This window comes from Nansenia antarctica (assembly GCF_963989245.1).
Source record: "Nansenia antarctica genome assembly, contig: SUPER_8_unloc_1, whole genome shotgun sequence".
NCBI lineage: Eukaryota > Metazoa > Chordata > Actinopteri > Argentiniformes > Microstomatidae > Nansenia > Nansenia antarctica.
The window spans coordinates 791,378-805,425 of NW_027663471.1; the positions used below are offsets into that span (position 1 = coordinate 791,378).

General features: G+C 48.3%; 2 protein-coding genes across 2 annotated transcripts; one reads left to right on the top strand and one right to left on the bottom strand.

Moving 5' to 3' along the window:
- Positions 1-225: 225 nt before the first annotated feature.
- LOC308164680 (splicing factor ESS-2 homolog) lies at positions 226-3,837 on the top strand (the record flags this gene model as incomplete). Its single annotated transcript, XM_080550753.1, has 10 exons — positions 226-303; positions 506-683; positions 783-881; positions 1,019-1,185; positions 1,368-1,485; positions 1,593-1,723; positions 2,113-2,215; positions 3,006-3,112; positions 3,225-3,340; positions 3,564-3,837. The coding sequence occupies 10 exons, from the start codon at positions 226-228 to the stop codon at positions 3,835-3,837; spliced, it is 1,371 nt and encodes a 456-aa protein (XP_080406879.1).
- Positions 3,838-4,654: 817 nt separating this feature from the next.
- Positions 4,655-5,662, bottom strand: LOC308164682 (testis-specific serine/threonine-protein kinase 1-like; the record flags this gene model as incomplete). Its single annotated transcript, XM_080550754.1, has 1 exon — positions 4,655-5,662. The coding sequence occupies one exon, from the start codon at positions 5,660-5,662 to the stop codon at positions 4,655-4,657; it is 1,008 nt and encodes a 335-aa protein (XP_080406880.1).
- Between the last annotated feature and the right edge of the window lie 8,386 nt (positions 5,663-14,048).

Consider the following 14,048-nt stretch of genomic DNA (forward strand, 5'->3'; position numbering starts at 1 on the left):
TGTACGGTATCTGTATTAAATGGTATCTGTATGGTGTCTGTATTATATGGTGTCTGTATGGTATCTGTATGGTATCTCTAGGTGTCTGTACGGTATCTGTATTAAATGGTATCTGTATGGTGTCTGTATGGTATCTCTATGGTGTCTGTACGGTATCTGTATTATATGGTATCTGAATGGTATCTGTATGGTATCTCTATGGTGTCTGTACGGTATCTGTATTATATGGTATCTGAATGGTATCAACCAGAGGAAACGAAGACCACGAATCGAAAGGTTCTCGAAGAAGAGGACTACATAGAGGTATGGTTCTATCAGATCCCGGCCAGTGAGCTAGCCAGCTTGCTGTGCTAATCTTGATTTGTTTATGTGTGACCCAGACTGCAAACGATTGGGTGTTTAACGATATAGCTAGTATGACTGTGGGATGTTTTAGCTAACATGAACAGTGTTTGTGACTGTATTGTGACTGTATTTTCTCCTCCCTGTTATACCTTTTGAATAGAGTTTAGAGAAGATCATACAGAGGGACTTCTTCCCAGACGTAACCAAATTGCAAGCACAGAAGGAATATCTTGAAGCCGAAGATTGTGGGGATCTTCAGAAGATGAGGGAAATATCCATTAGATATGGCTCCTCTTTAGCCAGGTCTACACCACGCAGCTCTGCGCCATTAAGATTGAGTGAACTGTTGTATAAACGGTTGTTTCCGCAATGTGATCGAGGCTGTCTCTGATTAATGTAGCCCTGTTAGAATAATATGCCAATACTTGTTTATTCAGATCTGACTCCAGCTACCTTCGAGACACCCGAGGGGCAACCAGGAACACCCGGTTCCATCCTTGGCAAACACAAGACTGGGATGAAAGGGGCAGATGGGGGTAAGCCCTTGTTGTCTCAGTTACTGACAAATCCCTCCTAATAATGTTAGAAATGTTGCAATAGACAAAAGTGAACTGAATGGCATCCATTAGACTCCCTGTGAAACCCTGTGTTTGTTGATGCATTGTGTTTGTAGTGAATAAGGAGGCTAAGGAGGAGAAGGAGCTGCCCTGTCTGGATCGGTTCCTGGCTAAGAACACAAGTGAGGACAATGCATCGTTTGAGCAGATTATGGAGCTGGCAGAAGACAAGGAAAAATTAAGGCATTCATGGTTGTATGACGCAGAAGCTGAATACAAACAGGTACACTTGCCTTTAACATCTCTCAATTTGATCACAATCAAATATTGTCGTTTGTAATGATCCTGGAGTGTAATGTTGTCCTGCTTGGAACTCAATATTAGATTTACCTTTGGTTGGGAGTTACTATATGATTCTGTGTTTCTTGTTTAGAGTTACTATATGATGCTGTGTTTCTTCTGTAGCGTCATGAACAAAACCTCGCCCTACCATCATCAGAGAAGCAGGCCCTTGAGTGTGTTAAGGCTGGACTGGAGACTTGGGAATACAAAGCAAAAAATGCGCTGATGTATTATCCAGAGGGTGAGGATGGATGTTCTTATACAAGTACACCATATGTAATGGATAAAAATGAATCGTGTTTGAAAGTTGTAAGAATAAGTTTAACAGCTCTATGATCTGGTCATCAGGTGTCCCTGACGATGACCTCTTCAAGAAGCCCAGGGAGGTGATTCACAAGAACACTCGCTTTGTGGCTGACCCCTTCAGCAAAGCTCTCAACAAATGTCAGATTCAGCAGGCAGCTGCCCTCAATGCACAGGTAAAGTGCCTATCCCTTTCTGTGCGGGACATGACTGTATATCGTACATGGGCTGTGTCTAAATAAACTGTATATCGTACATGGGCTGTGCCTTAATAAACTGCTATAACCTGAAGTCCTCTAGATGTGTGCCTATAGCCTAATGATAGTTATTTTCAACATTGCTATGGGATCCCACATGGTAGTCTATGAATCTTATTTTGTGGTAGCCACACAGCCTGATGGCATTTTATAAGAAACAATACAATTATATTAATTGGTTTGGATATAATGGTGGTAGCGTCTTACCTGTTGTCAAGGGTTTCTATAGTTACGACCAGATCAAAATATAAAATTAAATTGTTTAATCCTGAATGATGTAGCTGATCTTCCCAAATATTTATCTCCAGTTCAAACAGGGTAAAGTAGGCCCAGATGGAAAAGAGCTCATCCCCCAAGAGGGTCCAACAGTGAATGGATATGGCTTTGAAGGAGCTCCCTCCCCTGCACCTGGCAAGTAGCATGGTTATGTTCAAGACAAGTATATATTACTTTCAAAATACTCTACAATAGAATAGCAATGAGAAACATTTATATTACTGTCTCCTCCCGATGAGATCGGAGAGGGGACTATGACTTGGTCTCTGTCTGTTCGTCACATGCGTTTTCTCCGACACCACTGGGACAATTCTAATGAAACTTGAGTGAATGATGGGCGTTGTCATAGAGATGCAACAATTACAAAATTAGAGCCATAGAGATTGTTAAGGCATTTCGGGCCTAAGCCGATTCGTCATTAAAAACGTTATCCAAAGTGGAGAGTTAGGAGTGTGTAGCCTAATGCAGTAGGCTACATTCCGGTAATTCTTCAGTCTGACTAAAAATGCAGCTGCAGGTGTGTAGCTTAATGCACTAGGCCTATAGCCTAATGAATTTGTGAATAATATTTTGTGAGTGAAGTCTGTTATGCAGCATAATTTAACACCGACACTTGGCATATATCAATACGAAAACCAACACTTGTGTAACCTCACATTCTAATAATGTAGAACTGTGTGCATGTAATTTAATTTGTCTCTTTGTCTAATCCTATTGGGGACACTGCACTATAAAACCACTGTGTCTTAGTAAACAGTTTAGCAATGAATGTCTTGCTTCATTCAATTACTTTCCAGGGGGGAACAACATGTTTACTGTACACTTGTATAATGTGTATTAATATAACAATGCACAATAGATTCAACACTGTGCCTTTAGAGGGCACTCTGTAGAAGAGTCCCCTAAAATGATGTTGTCTATGCAGGTGTGGCTGACTCTCCTCTGATGACCTGGGGTGAGATAGAGAGCACCCCCTTCCGCCTGGATGGGTCTGACACACCGTATGAGAGAAAGCATGGCCCATCATTTAAGGTATAATCTAATGACTGCCCTTGTACTATCTACATTTCTCTTGATCTATATGTCCTATTTTGGTTTTTAAATTGTTCGTTCAGAGCAGTAGGTAATAGACATTATTTTACAGATTCCAGAAACAGGAAGAAGAGAGAGGTTGGGTTTGAAAATGGCTAATGAAGCTGCAGCCAAAAACCGGGCAAAGAAGCTAGAAGCATTGAGAAAGGTCACAGAGAACCTTGCAAGGTAGAGGACATTTCTGGACAATCAATACAACTAATGCTTCTGTTTATCCCCACAGCCTACTGTTGACATTTATCATTGTATTTGGCAAAACGCCAACAGTTGTCTGTCCCATGCGAACCCTTTATCAGGCACTATTTTGGATGCCACTCAATGTACCATTGCATGTGCTCTGCTGTTATTTGCACTGGTTGCTGAGGAAATAACCCTAATGTCTGTCTTGCAGTCTCACCCCGAAAGGCCTGAGCCCAGCACTGACTCCTGCCCTTCAGAGGCTTGTAAACCGGACGTCCAGCAAATACACAGACAAAGCTCTAAGGGCAAGCTATACCCCCTCACCCTCACACAGAGGAGCAGGCTGCAAGACTCCCCTGGGGTCCAGTCTCTCTGGTACTCCGACACCAAGCAAGGCCGGGACCCCTGCATCTCAGGACCCAGCCTCCATCACAGACGACCTTCTGCAGCTTCCCAAGAGGAGGAAAGCCTCAGACTTCTTCTGATGGGGGGGGACCAAAACTGAGAGAGAACAGACTTCTTCTTCTGATGGGGGGGGGGGGGGGGGGACCAAAACTGAGAGAGAACAGACTTCTTCTGATGGGGGGGGAACCAAAACCGAGAGAGTACAGACTTCTTCTGATGATGGGGGACCAAAACTGAGAGAGAACAGACTTCTTCTGATGGGGGGGGGGGACCAAAACCGAGAGAGAACAGACTTCTTCTGATGGGGGGGGGGGGAACCAAAACTAAGAGAGAACAGTTGGATTTTGGGGAAAGCAGACTCCATGCTTTCAAGCAAGTTGTCAAGAAAATGACTATTTGTTCAATCCCCCAGCTCACGCCCTCACAATGTTTTATGAAAACCTGGTAGAACGGTATGTGCATAGAGATGGGGAAAGAGGCTGAATAAACTCTGTTCAGGAATATTTGGGAGTTCATAATTGTTCCTAAGTTGTTGGATGGTATCATAGTATCTGAAACCCTCCAGAAAGATCCCATAATTGTACATAGACAGATATAATTACAATCATGTTGAATGTTATAATGAGGCTTTGCTGAAGGTTTTAGTTCTTTGTAAATATAATGCTAACAATGTTAGCCTCTGTTTTGTATGCCTCTTTCTGCAATATAATCTTTCATGGCTTAATTTTTACTTGTAATGTGTAAGAGTGATTTGTTTGTAAAACTGAAATATTGAGCATAGAAAATACTTGCCTTTAGACACAGCAGACTCAACATCTGAAAAAGTTAATGTTGAGATGGGCGATATTCACAATGATGTATGCTCCGTTTATTATGCACTAGTTTGGTCTAATTGAGTCATGAATCTGCAGGTACGTCTTGATTTGTAACAGGGGAGGCTGCCTTTTCCTTGACCCTCTCGGATGGTCCAGCAATATCTTTGCTCTCCGTGGGTTTGGGATCCGATTCCTCAGCATTAGCCCCTTTAGACGTGGAAGGCCCATATTTCTTATTCCCTTGATGTGACTTGCATTTACCCTGCATCCATGCATGCTCGAGAATGACATCAATCTCAATTCGCTGGGTCACGTCGGGGTTAAGCATCCGATGGATCAGGTCTTTGCATTCTGACGGTACACTCTTGCTTCGCGGGAAATGAACAGAATGTTTTTTCTGCATCTTCAGCATCTTCTTAATGTTGGAGTCGTCATATGGCATACATCCACAGAGCATGATGAACAGAACCACGCCCATGCTCCACACGTCATACACTTTGGGGTTGTACGGGATTCCCTCTAAAACCTCTGGTGCTGCATAGGCTGCGGAGCCGCAGAAAGTTTTACTGAGGATCATTTGTCCATCATCATGGTAACTGATTCTCCTGGCGAAGCCAAAGTCTGTCACTTTGAGGTTGAAGTCCTTGTCCAAGAGTAGGTTTTCGCATTTTAAGTCTCTGTGGACAACGTCTTTGTCGTGTGCATATTTCATTGCGCGTGACAGCTGTCCGAATAGTTTATTGGAGAAATCCTCGGGTAAAGCACACCCACCTCTGGTTTTAATGAAGTCCAGTAAGTCCCCTTGCGCACCAAGCTCCATAATCATGAACACCAAATTTCCTTCCGACGTCTCGAAAATCTCGAAGATCTTAATGATGTTGGGGTGGCTTAGGGATGCAAGGATCTCCAGTTCCCGGGGCAAGAATTTCTCCAAGAAATCCGCTGTTGATTTTTTTTTGTTCATAATCTTCACCGCAACAGTTGTCTTCAGACGCTCGGAATAAGCGGATTTTACTTTGGCGTAGGATCCCTCCCCTACACTGATGCCTAAAGTATATCCTCGTTTCTGCAGCACCTGCGAGTCGTCCATGGTAAATTATGATGATTGGTGAAATAAAACAATCACCATAATGGTCGACTGACCATTGCATTCAGATGACCATTAGATAAATAACAAATTCATCAGTTAGTTTCAAATATGTATGTGTATGAAGTTGATTTTATGACATATTATGTTGTGTCATAACGGCTTGGAGACATTATGACGTCACAAGAAGTATAACAAGGCTATAAGAAGTATGACAAAAACACGACATGATTTTACTTTACAGTAACTATAACATTTTTCACTTGATGTTGGCAGCGTACTTTCACCCATAAGGTACATGAGTCTCAGGCGTTGGTCATCGCGTTCCAGTGTTAGTGTGTAAGCAATTGAGGAACAACTGTAAAAGTTTACTCAACTGAAAAAAACAAGTTTAACTGAAAAAACCGAAAGGAATGCATGCACCTGCCGGCCATCAGCGAAGGAGCCGGATCATCGGCTAGCAGACGGACGTCTAGACATTATTGTCAAGGCACCAAAAGACAACAATAATACTTACACACATAGCCGACTCACATCCGTATACAGTTCAGTTATTTGATGTTAATACAGAGGGAAGTCGACTGTTTTGTGTCCGTTTTGAGTTCAGCCCGTTTTGCCTGAGTAACCTTTGGTGGCAGAACATCCATATATATATAACTGAGCGACACTTCAATCTTTTTTGCAGGAAAAGTGCTATATTATTATAATTATTATTATTATTCCGATTTGCTTTGGGTACCGTGAAGAAAGCAGTGACGTCAATTCGACATAGGCGATAGGCCTCCAAACAACAAAGACAATAGTCTCTGAGGTTCTTTTGAAGGAAAAGTGCAATACAAATAAAATCGATTATTATTATTATTATTATTATTATTATTATTATTATTATTAACCGACATGTAGGAAAACGCAGGACAGCGCCCGTGGATCGAACCCGGTTAGAGGTGGAGAACCAGCTGTAACAGAAATACAACCACTGGCGAAGTAACCACTGAGCTAAACCGGCGCAACGGTCCCCTGACAACAAACCCACATTTGTACAGCCTACAAATAAAGTTATTCGTTGTTCAGACAGAGGGGAGGCGCTGTGATACAACACTGTTCTGGATCTGTGGTTTAAAGCTTTTAAACTTGCCTTTTGCCTGAATCACCTCTGGTGGCAGAATATTACATTAAATCACTCATATTAAGTGACAGTTTATTGATATGTCAGTTGCAGGTAGTTCCAAATGAATGGTTCTGTATTGACATCAAAGTGTCCTGTTGTTACAACACGCCATGGGAAACTTCTATAGAGGACAGCGAACAAACATGACAAGACATAAGTAACAAACCTTGTGATGGGATTTCTGTTACTCAAAGTCAAATGTATCCATAATTGCCTACATGTTTTAGCTAAAGACTAACTTCAACCGCACACACTAGTGTTAAAAAGGGAACAGAAAGCTACCTATAACAGCAGGCTATGCAGGACTACGTGTGTGACGACCAGAGTTCACGTTTCATGTTGTCTCTCCGTGCATTTGAACTGTCATTTTATGTTTCATGTTGTCTCTCCGTGCATCTGAACTGTCATTTTATCCTAAAACATTTCCCCCTGAACGCCCACGTCCTCTCAGGACTGCTACAAGTAGGAAAACGCTGGACAGCGCCCGTGATTGGACCCCGGTCAGGTTGCCCCGACCAGGGTGGAGTGAGTTTGGATTTCTTACGAAGTAACCACTGAGCTAAACCGGCGCAAAGGTAACCGGGGGAAATGCAGCTTATAAACATCGACGTCATATATAAATATTTATCTATTCTACGAATACTGTTTTTATAAATATAAATACATACATTATTAATAATAAATCCCAATATTTTCGTATCAAACCACAGTAACCATCTCTGACTATGTATGGCCTTCATCTCTGTATCTTCTATAAAACTGGTGTAACCATTTTTGCTTTAAATTGGCAAACTAATGAACTAATTTGTGAATGTCCATTGAGGTGAAATGTCCATCCCTGCGTGGCTGTGTGTAGATCAACAAGGGGGAGTATGAGGGTGTTTTTTATTGGTTTTTATAAAAACGCAACACCGTGTATACAATCAATTAATCAAACAATCAGACATTTAAGACATTACATTCAACAACAACCAACATTAAACTAACTAAAGTGCTCAGTGTTCAGTGTATTGTCCAGTGTAGTGTAATGTTCAGTGTTCAGTGTTCAGTGTCCAGGTTCCAGTGTCGGTAGGAGGCAGGGGTAAAAAACCTGTTCGCTGTGCATCCGGGAAAAAAATTCCCCTGCAGCCCTCTAGTTGTAGAGCGACTACTATCCAGTTTGCCCACCAGTGCAAAGCCGTGGCTCCCCCACCTCCCTCCCCCGAGGGACCCCACACACCCGACTCACCCGACCCGCCCCACCACCGGCGCATCCGGCCCAGCCCACCAGGCTCAGACTCCTGTAGCCCTTCACGAGGCTAGCCGGACCAGGCGCCCCAGCGGCGGAGCAGATCGAGCACGCAGGCCGACCGGAGGCCCCTGAGGAGAGGCCCAGAGAGCTCGGCGCATGGCAGGCAAGCAGAGGCGAAAAACCTGTACACAGCTTATCCAGGGAAAAAGCTCCCTGGCTCTTCTCAGCTTGTTCCGGGCTGGGGGTTGGGGGTTGGCGGGTAGGGGACTGGGCCTGTAGCTGGGGGCCTGGAGTTGGGGGGGGGGGCCCGGAACAGGGGGTTTGGGGTCGCTGAGTTGGAACCTGGGGTTGGTGCTGGGGTGACGTGGTGGTTCCCGCCGGTCTCTGCTCCTGGGTCTGGAAGCCTGGGTAGGTGTCAGAGCTGGATATGACATGTGCCTGAAAAGATACAGGAGTGAGAGAAGGGAGGTGTGCATGGTTTGTGTAGTGTGCATTTTGGTGTCAGGCGGGTGATCAGTACTTCCCTGTGACCCAGTGGCGTTGGTCATCCTGGTGCTGGTGGTGCTGGCAGAGACGGCTGGTTCGGCTGTGGGTTGTGTGTGGTGATATTCTGGTGAGGGTAGGAAGTGGGTCAGTGCTGTGTACATGTGTAGGTGGTGGAAGGTGCAGTAAACTTCCCTGTTGGTGTTGTGCGCTGCTCCTCTCCTGGTCCTTGTGATGGTGATACTGCTGACCAGGGCTTGTGCTGGAACGGTGGTGAAGGTGATAGTGCAGGAACTGGTGGTGTAGTGAGGTAGGCCCGGGGTGGGGGGGGGTTGGTCGATGCGGCGCGGCATGGGGGGGGGTTTAGAGGATGACGTCCTTCCATCTCTCCACCCCCCACACCGCTCTTGCTTGATCCGGGTTATTTTTAAAGTCAACAATAGCATGGTCCCTGAGGCAGAGGGTGATTCTCCTCCTCAGGGTTGTCAGGTGGACGCTCTGTTTCTGATAGACCCTGATGTTCCTCGTCTCCCAGAGTACCTGCTTGACGGCGCTGATGATCCTCCACTGTTGTTGTAGTTGGGGGGTTGTGCACCCCCCGGGAGGACCATACAGGATGTTCTCGCCCGTCAAGCGGGGCAGGGTCAGCAGGCTGTTTAGGGAGACAGAGGGAACAAACAGGGCCCAGACCCGCCTGGCCACGGAGCACTCACAGAACAGGTGGTTAATGTGTTCTGTGTCCGTGCATCCGTGGGGGCATTTCTCAGTCGTTGCGATGTGCCGCCTATGCAAGAATTCCCTAGTGGGGAGACAACCATGAGCAGCCATCCAGGCAATGTCTTTTTGTTTATTGTTAGTACATTTATGATTAATGTTTTTCCATACCTGTTTGGAGTCCACGGCTGTGCTGGCCTTGGGGTGAGTAATGGTTTCCTTCGACCTTATGAAGGTCATAATGTCTTTGTATTTCCATGAGAGCCAGCCCAGCCGCGGACAATCCTGTCTTGAAGGCAAAGTCCCTCCATATCTTGTAGACAGGAGGGGGGTCCCAGCTGTAGGGCACAGTGTGATTTATTGATGCGGTCACCCTGAGTGTCCGGAGGATGGGTGTGGCATAGTATATTTCAAAGAACCTGGCTTTCCTATCTTTGTTGTTGATGTTGTTGATGAGGTTGGAGAGTCCCTGTGCCCTAATGATGTTTAGGATGTCTGGGACCCCTTTCCCCCCATTCTCCACTGTTTTGTACAGGGTGGTGCGTTTTAGTTTTTCCATCTGGCTCCCCCAGACAAAGGTAAACATGATCCTTTCGATGGTTTTGGATACTGCTCTGTCTGGGGGAAACACCCTGCCCAGGTAAAGGAGAATGGGAAGAACAATAGCCTTCAGGACCAGGATCTTGCCTGTCATTGTGAGAGGCCGTGCACTCCACTCACAGATCTTCTTTTGGACCTGGCGGATGGTCTCCTTCCAGCTGCCGGAGGCTCCTCCATCTTTCTGGTAGGTGATCCCCAGCAGCTTAATGTTTTCCGTCTTTACAGGGAAGGAGGTTGCCAGGTTCTCCTGCCAGTGCTGCGACAGAAACAGCTCACACTTACCCCTATTGATCAGGGCGCCCGTGGCTGCACAGTAGTCCTCCACCACTTTCGTTGCTGTGGAAATGGAGCGACTATCCGTGCCGACGATGGTAATGTCGTCCATGTACGCCACCACCTTGAGCCTCTCCCCCCGGGCCCCTGGTAGAGGGTAGCCCATGATGTTGGGGGAGCTCCTGATCTTCCGTAGGAACGGCTCCAGGTAGATGACGTACAGTAGAGGGGCCAAGGGGCATCCCTGCCGTACTCCAGCTTTGATGGGGAAGGGGTCTGTCAACTGGTTGTTGATCCGAACTCTGCTCGTGATGTTGTTGTAGCAGAGTTCGGTCCAGTTGAGCAGGTGCTGGGGGAAGTTCATGCCTCTCAGCACCCTCTGCAGGAAACCATGGTTAACCCTGTCAAAGGCCTTCTCCTGATCCAGGCTGAGAAGGCCTAAAGGGGACCTCCGCTCCTGGGAGTGCAGGATGAGGTCTCTCACCAGGAGCAGGTTGTCGTTGATGGACCTACCGGGGACGCTACAGGTCTGGTCAGGGGCTATAACTGAGGGGAGGAGGGTTTGAAACCGTTGGGTGAGGGCTTTTGTCATGATTTTATAGTCCACTGGGAGGAGATTGATGGGGCGCCAGTTCCGGAGGTCCTTGAGGTCCCCTTTCTTGGGGATCAGTGTGACCGTACTCTGTCTCATTGACTCTCCAAGCCTCCCTTCCCTGTAGACGGCTTTGAAGACCTCCGCCAAGTCCTCCTTGAGGAGATCCCAGAGAGTCTTGTAGAACTCTGCTGGGATCCCATCCGGTCCAGGGGCCTTGTGTGTATTCAAGGAGTGCACGGCCCGGGTGAGCTCCTCCGTGGTCAGCTCTGGGTTCTCACTCTCACCACCCTCGGGGACCCGGTCCAGACCATCCAGGAAGGTGGCCATGAGAGTCTCGTCGGTTGTCTTGATGTTGTAGAGACTCTCGTAGAACTCTCTTGCCACCCCCGGGATGTTGCCTCTGTCTGACACGGTGTCCCCATTGGTGTCGTATAGGGACAGGATAGGCTTGTGTTTTGACCGTGCCTTGCGGAAGAAGTGGCGTGTGCATTTCTCCTCCTCCTCCAGGCCCTGGAGTTTTTCCCTGAACTGTTTCTTTTGTTGTTGCTCCCGGTAGAGGGTGGCAAGGTGTTGTTTGGTCTCAGCCAGTTCTCGGGCCACATCCAGACCACCCAGTTGTAGGAGACTTAGGCGTTGGAGGGCCGCGTTGTGGTGTTGAAACCTGGCCCTCTGTTCTGCCGCTTTCCTCCTTCCGACTGACCCGAAGTAGCCCTTTGTCCTGGCCTTAACCATCTCCCACCACTCTATCGGGGAGTCGAACAGTTCTTTTAGGGTCCTCCACTCCAGGTAGCGCCTGGAGAAGGAATGCACCACTGTTGGGTCCTGAAGGATCGATGTATTCATCCTCCAGGTACCCCTACCCGCTCTTGTTTGGCCATCCCATTCCAGGGACACTGTCAACATCCTGTGGTCCGAGAAGTGGGCCGCCTGGCTGGTCAGGGTTCCCATCCTCAGACCTGGCGAGAGCAAGAACATGTCTATCCTGGAGGAAGAATTCCCGGAGGAACTCACCCTTGTGTGTGTCGGCGGGGAGGTGCCACCGGCGTCTACCAGTTGGAAGTCGTCTATGATGGACTGAAGTTCTGTAGTGGATCGGTCTCTCCTGGGCCTGCTGCGGTCCTCATCCCGGAGGGCACAGTTGAAATCTCCCCCCACTAGGACTGGTGTGGGGATGAGGAGGAGAGACCGAAGTTTCTTGAAAAGGGAGACTCTCTTGGCCACGTTGGTTGGGCCGTACACATTGATGACCCTCAGCGGCGAACCCTGGATCTCTAGGTCCAGAACCAGGATTCGCCCGCTCTCTACAACCTCCCCCTTTTTGGTCTGCAGAAAAGGGTTGGCCACCAAAATGCCGACCCCATCAGCTCTATCAATGTTTGAGCCTGACCAGAGAGAGTCCCCCCGTGTCCATTCCTCCTCCAGGGTGGCGTCCATCTCCTTGAATGGGATGGCGCACTCCTGGAGGATATACATGTCTGACTGATGTTGGGTGATGTACTGGTAGATCAACAAGGGGGAGTATGAGGGGGAGGTGGTCATCTTCGGGACACCGGAGGTCCAGCAGAGAGCCAAGGAGATGATCGAGGCGCTGGTGACAGACAGCGGCCCCGGGTTCCACAACGGTGAGATAAACATCGATAACAATGCTTGTTTGGATGAACAGAGCCTTTTTCTAGACACGTTATGGGGGAAATCACCTCATCCAGTTGCAATGTGACGGAGAAAGAGAGAGATGGGGCGGGGGGGGGGGGTTACATTTCTTTGTTTGAGATGTTTTAGAATTGTCCGACGTCAATAGAATAACTTGTGGTAACACCTGTACAGTCAAATATCCAAGACAGAGAACACTCTTGCCAAAGGTTCCTCATGCTAACTGCACCGCTGTCTGTCTGACTGGCTTTGGTTTATTTTTTTCGTTCTCCCTGTCTGTTCTTTCAGGTCCTGGGAGGGGTGGTGGGTATGGAGGGGGAGGTGGTGGTGGTGGTGGTGGGGGGGGGTATGAAGGTGGAGGTGGAGGTGGGTATGGAGGGGGAGGTGGTGGTGGGGGGTATGGAGGTGGAGGTGGAGGGGGAGGGGGAGGGTATAAAGGGGGAGGCCAGAGCAGCTCCTATTGGACGGCGGAGCAGATTCAGGCCTCAGAGGCCGCGCCCCCCCAGCCCTCCATCGACTGGAGCTCCATCAGAGAGAACCGCCAGAAGTACGAAGAGATGAAGTGGCAGGGTAAACAAACTACTACACACACACTATTTCACCTCACTATCCAGACATTCCCTCACCGAGCAGCTCGCTTTACATTTTGTTTGCGAACCGTCAATTGACGGTGTCAAAGTGTGGCGGAGAGATTCCCATGTCAATCCCAGTTTGATTTTGTTGGCCCTTGGCCAGACCTCCCGCCTCTGAAGAAGAACTTCTACATAGAGGCGGAGAGTGTGACCCGCTGCAGCGACGAGGACGTCAAAGAATGGAGGTAAAGGAAGCTTCCCCCCCCCCCCGGCTGCGTCTTCACTCCAGGGGCCCCCGGGTGTTTCAACACGTCTCATCTGGATCAGAATGATCCCCGTTCTTTCTGTTGCAGATCCAGGGTCAGATCATATCTGGCTGGGTTTTGAGTCGTAGAGAGAGAAATGAGCCAGCTGGATCTGATCCTGGATCTGTAACAGAAAGAAACGGGATCATTCTCTCTCCTCTCCTCTCCCTCCTCTTCTCTCCTCTCCTCTCCCTCCTCTTCTCTCCTCTCCTCTCCCTCCTCCTCTCTCCCCTCCCTCCTCCTCCTCTCCCCCCCCTCCTCCTCTCTCCCCTCCTCCTCTCACCTCTCCCTCCTCTCCTCTTCTCTCCTCTCCCCTCCTCTCCTCTCTTCTCTCTCCCCTCCTCTCCTCCTCTCTCCTCTCCCTCCTCCTCTCCTCTCCTCTCCTCTCTCCTCTCCCTCCTCCTCTCTCCTCTCCTCCCTCCTCCTCTCTCCCCTCCCTCCTCTCTCCTCCTCCTCTCTCCCCTCCCTCCCTCTTCCCAGGAAGCAGAACAATGACATCTTTGTGGACGACCTGACAGAGGGGGCAGAGAAGCGCACCGTTCCCAACCCTGTGCGCACGTTCCTGGAGTGCTTCGAGCACTACCCGGGGATCATGGACAACATCGTCCGGGTCGGCTTCACCAGGCCCACGCCCATCCAGGTACCGGCCACCTGCCGCCCCCTGCTGGTCAAACCGGGTCACTTTTAGGTTGTCCGTAAAACAAAACAAAACAAAAGTCACTTTTGACAGTTACCATCTCCTATTAAAACCGGGGGGGGGGGGGGGGGGGGGGGGGGGGATTGAGTTTAGGTGTCTAC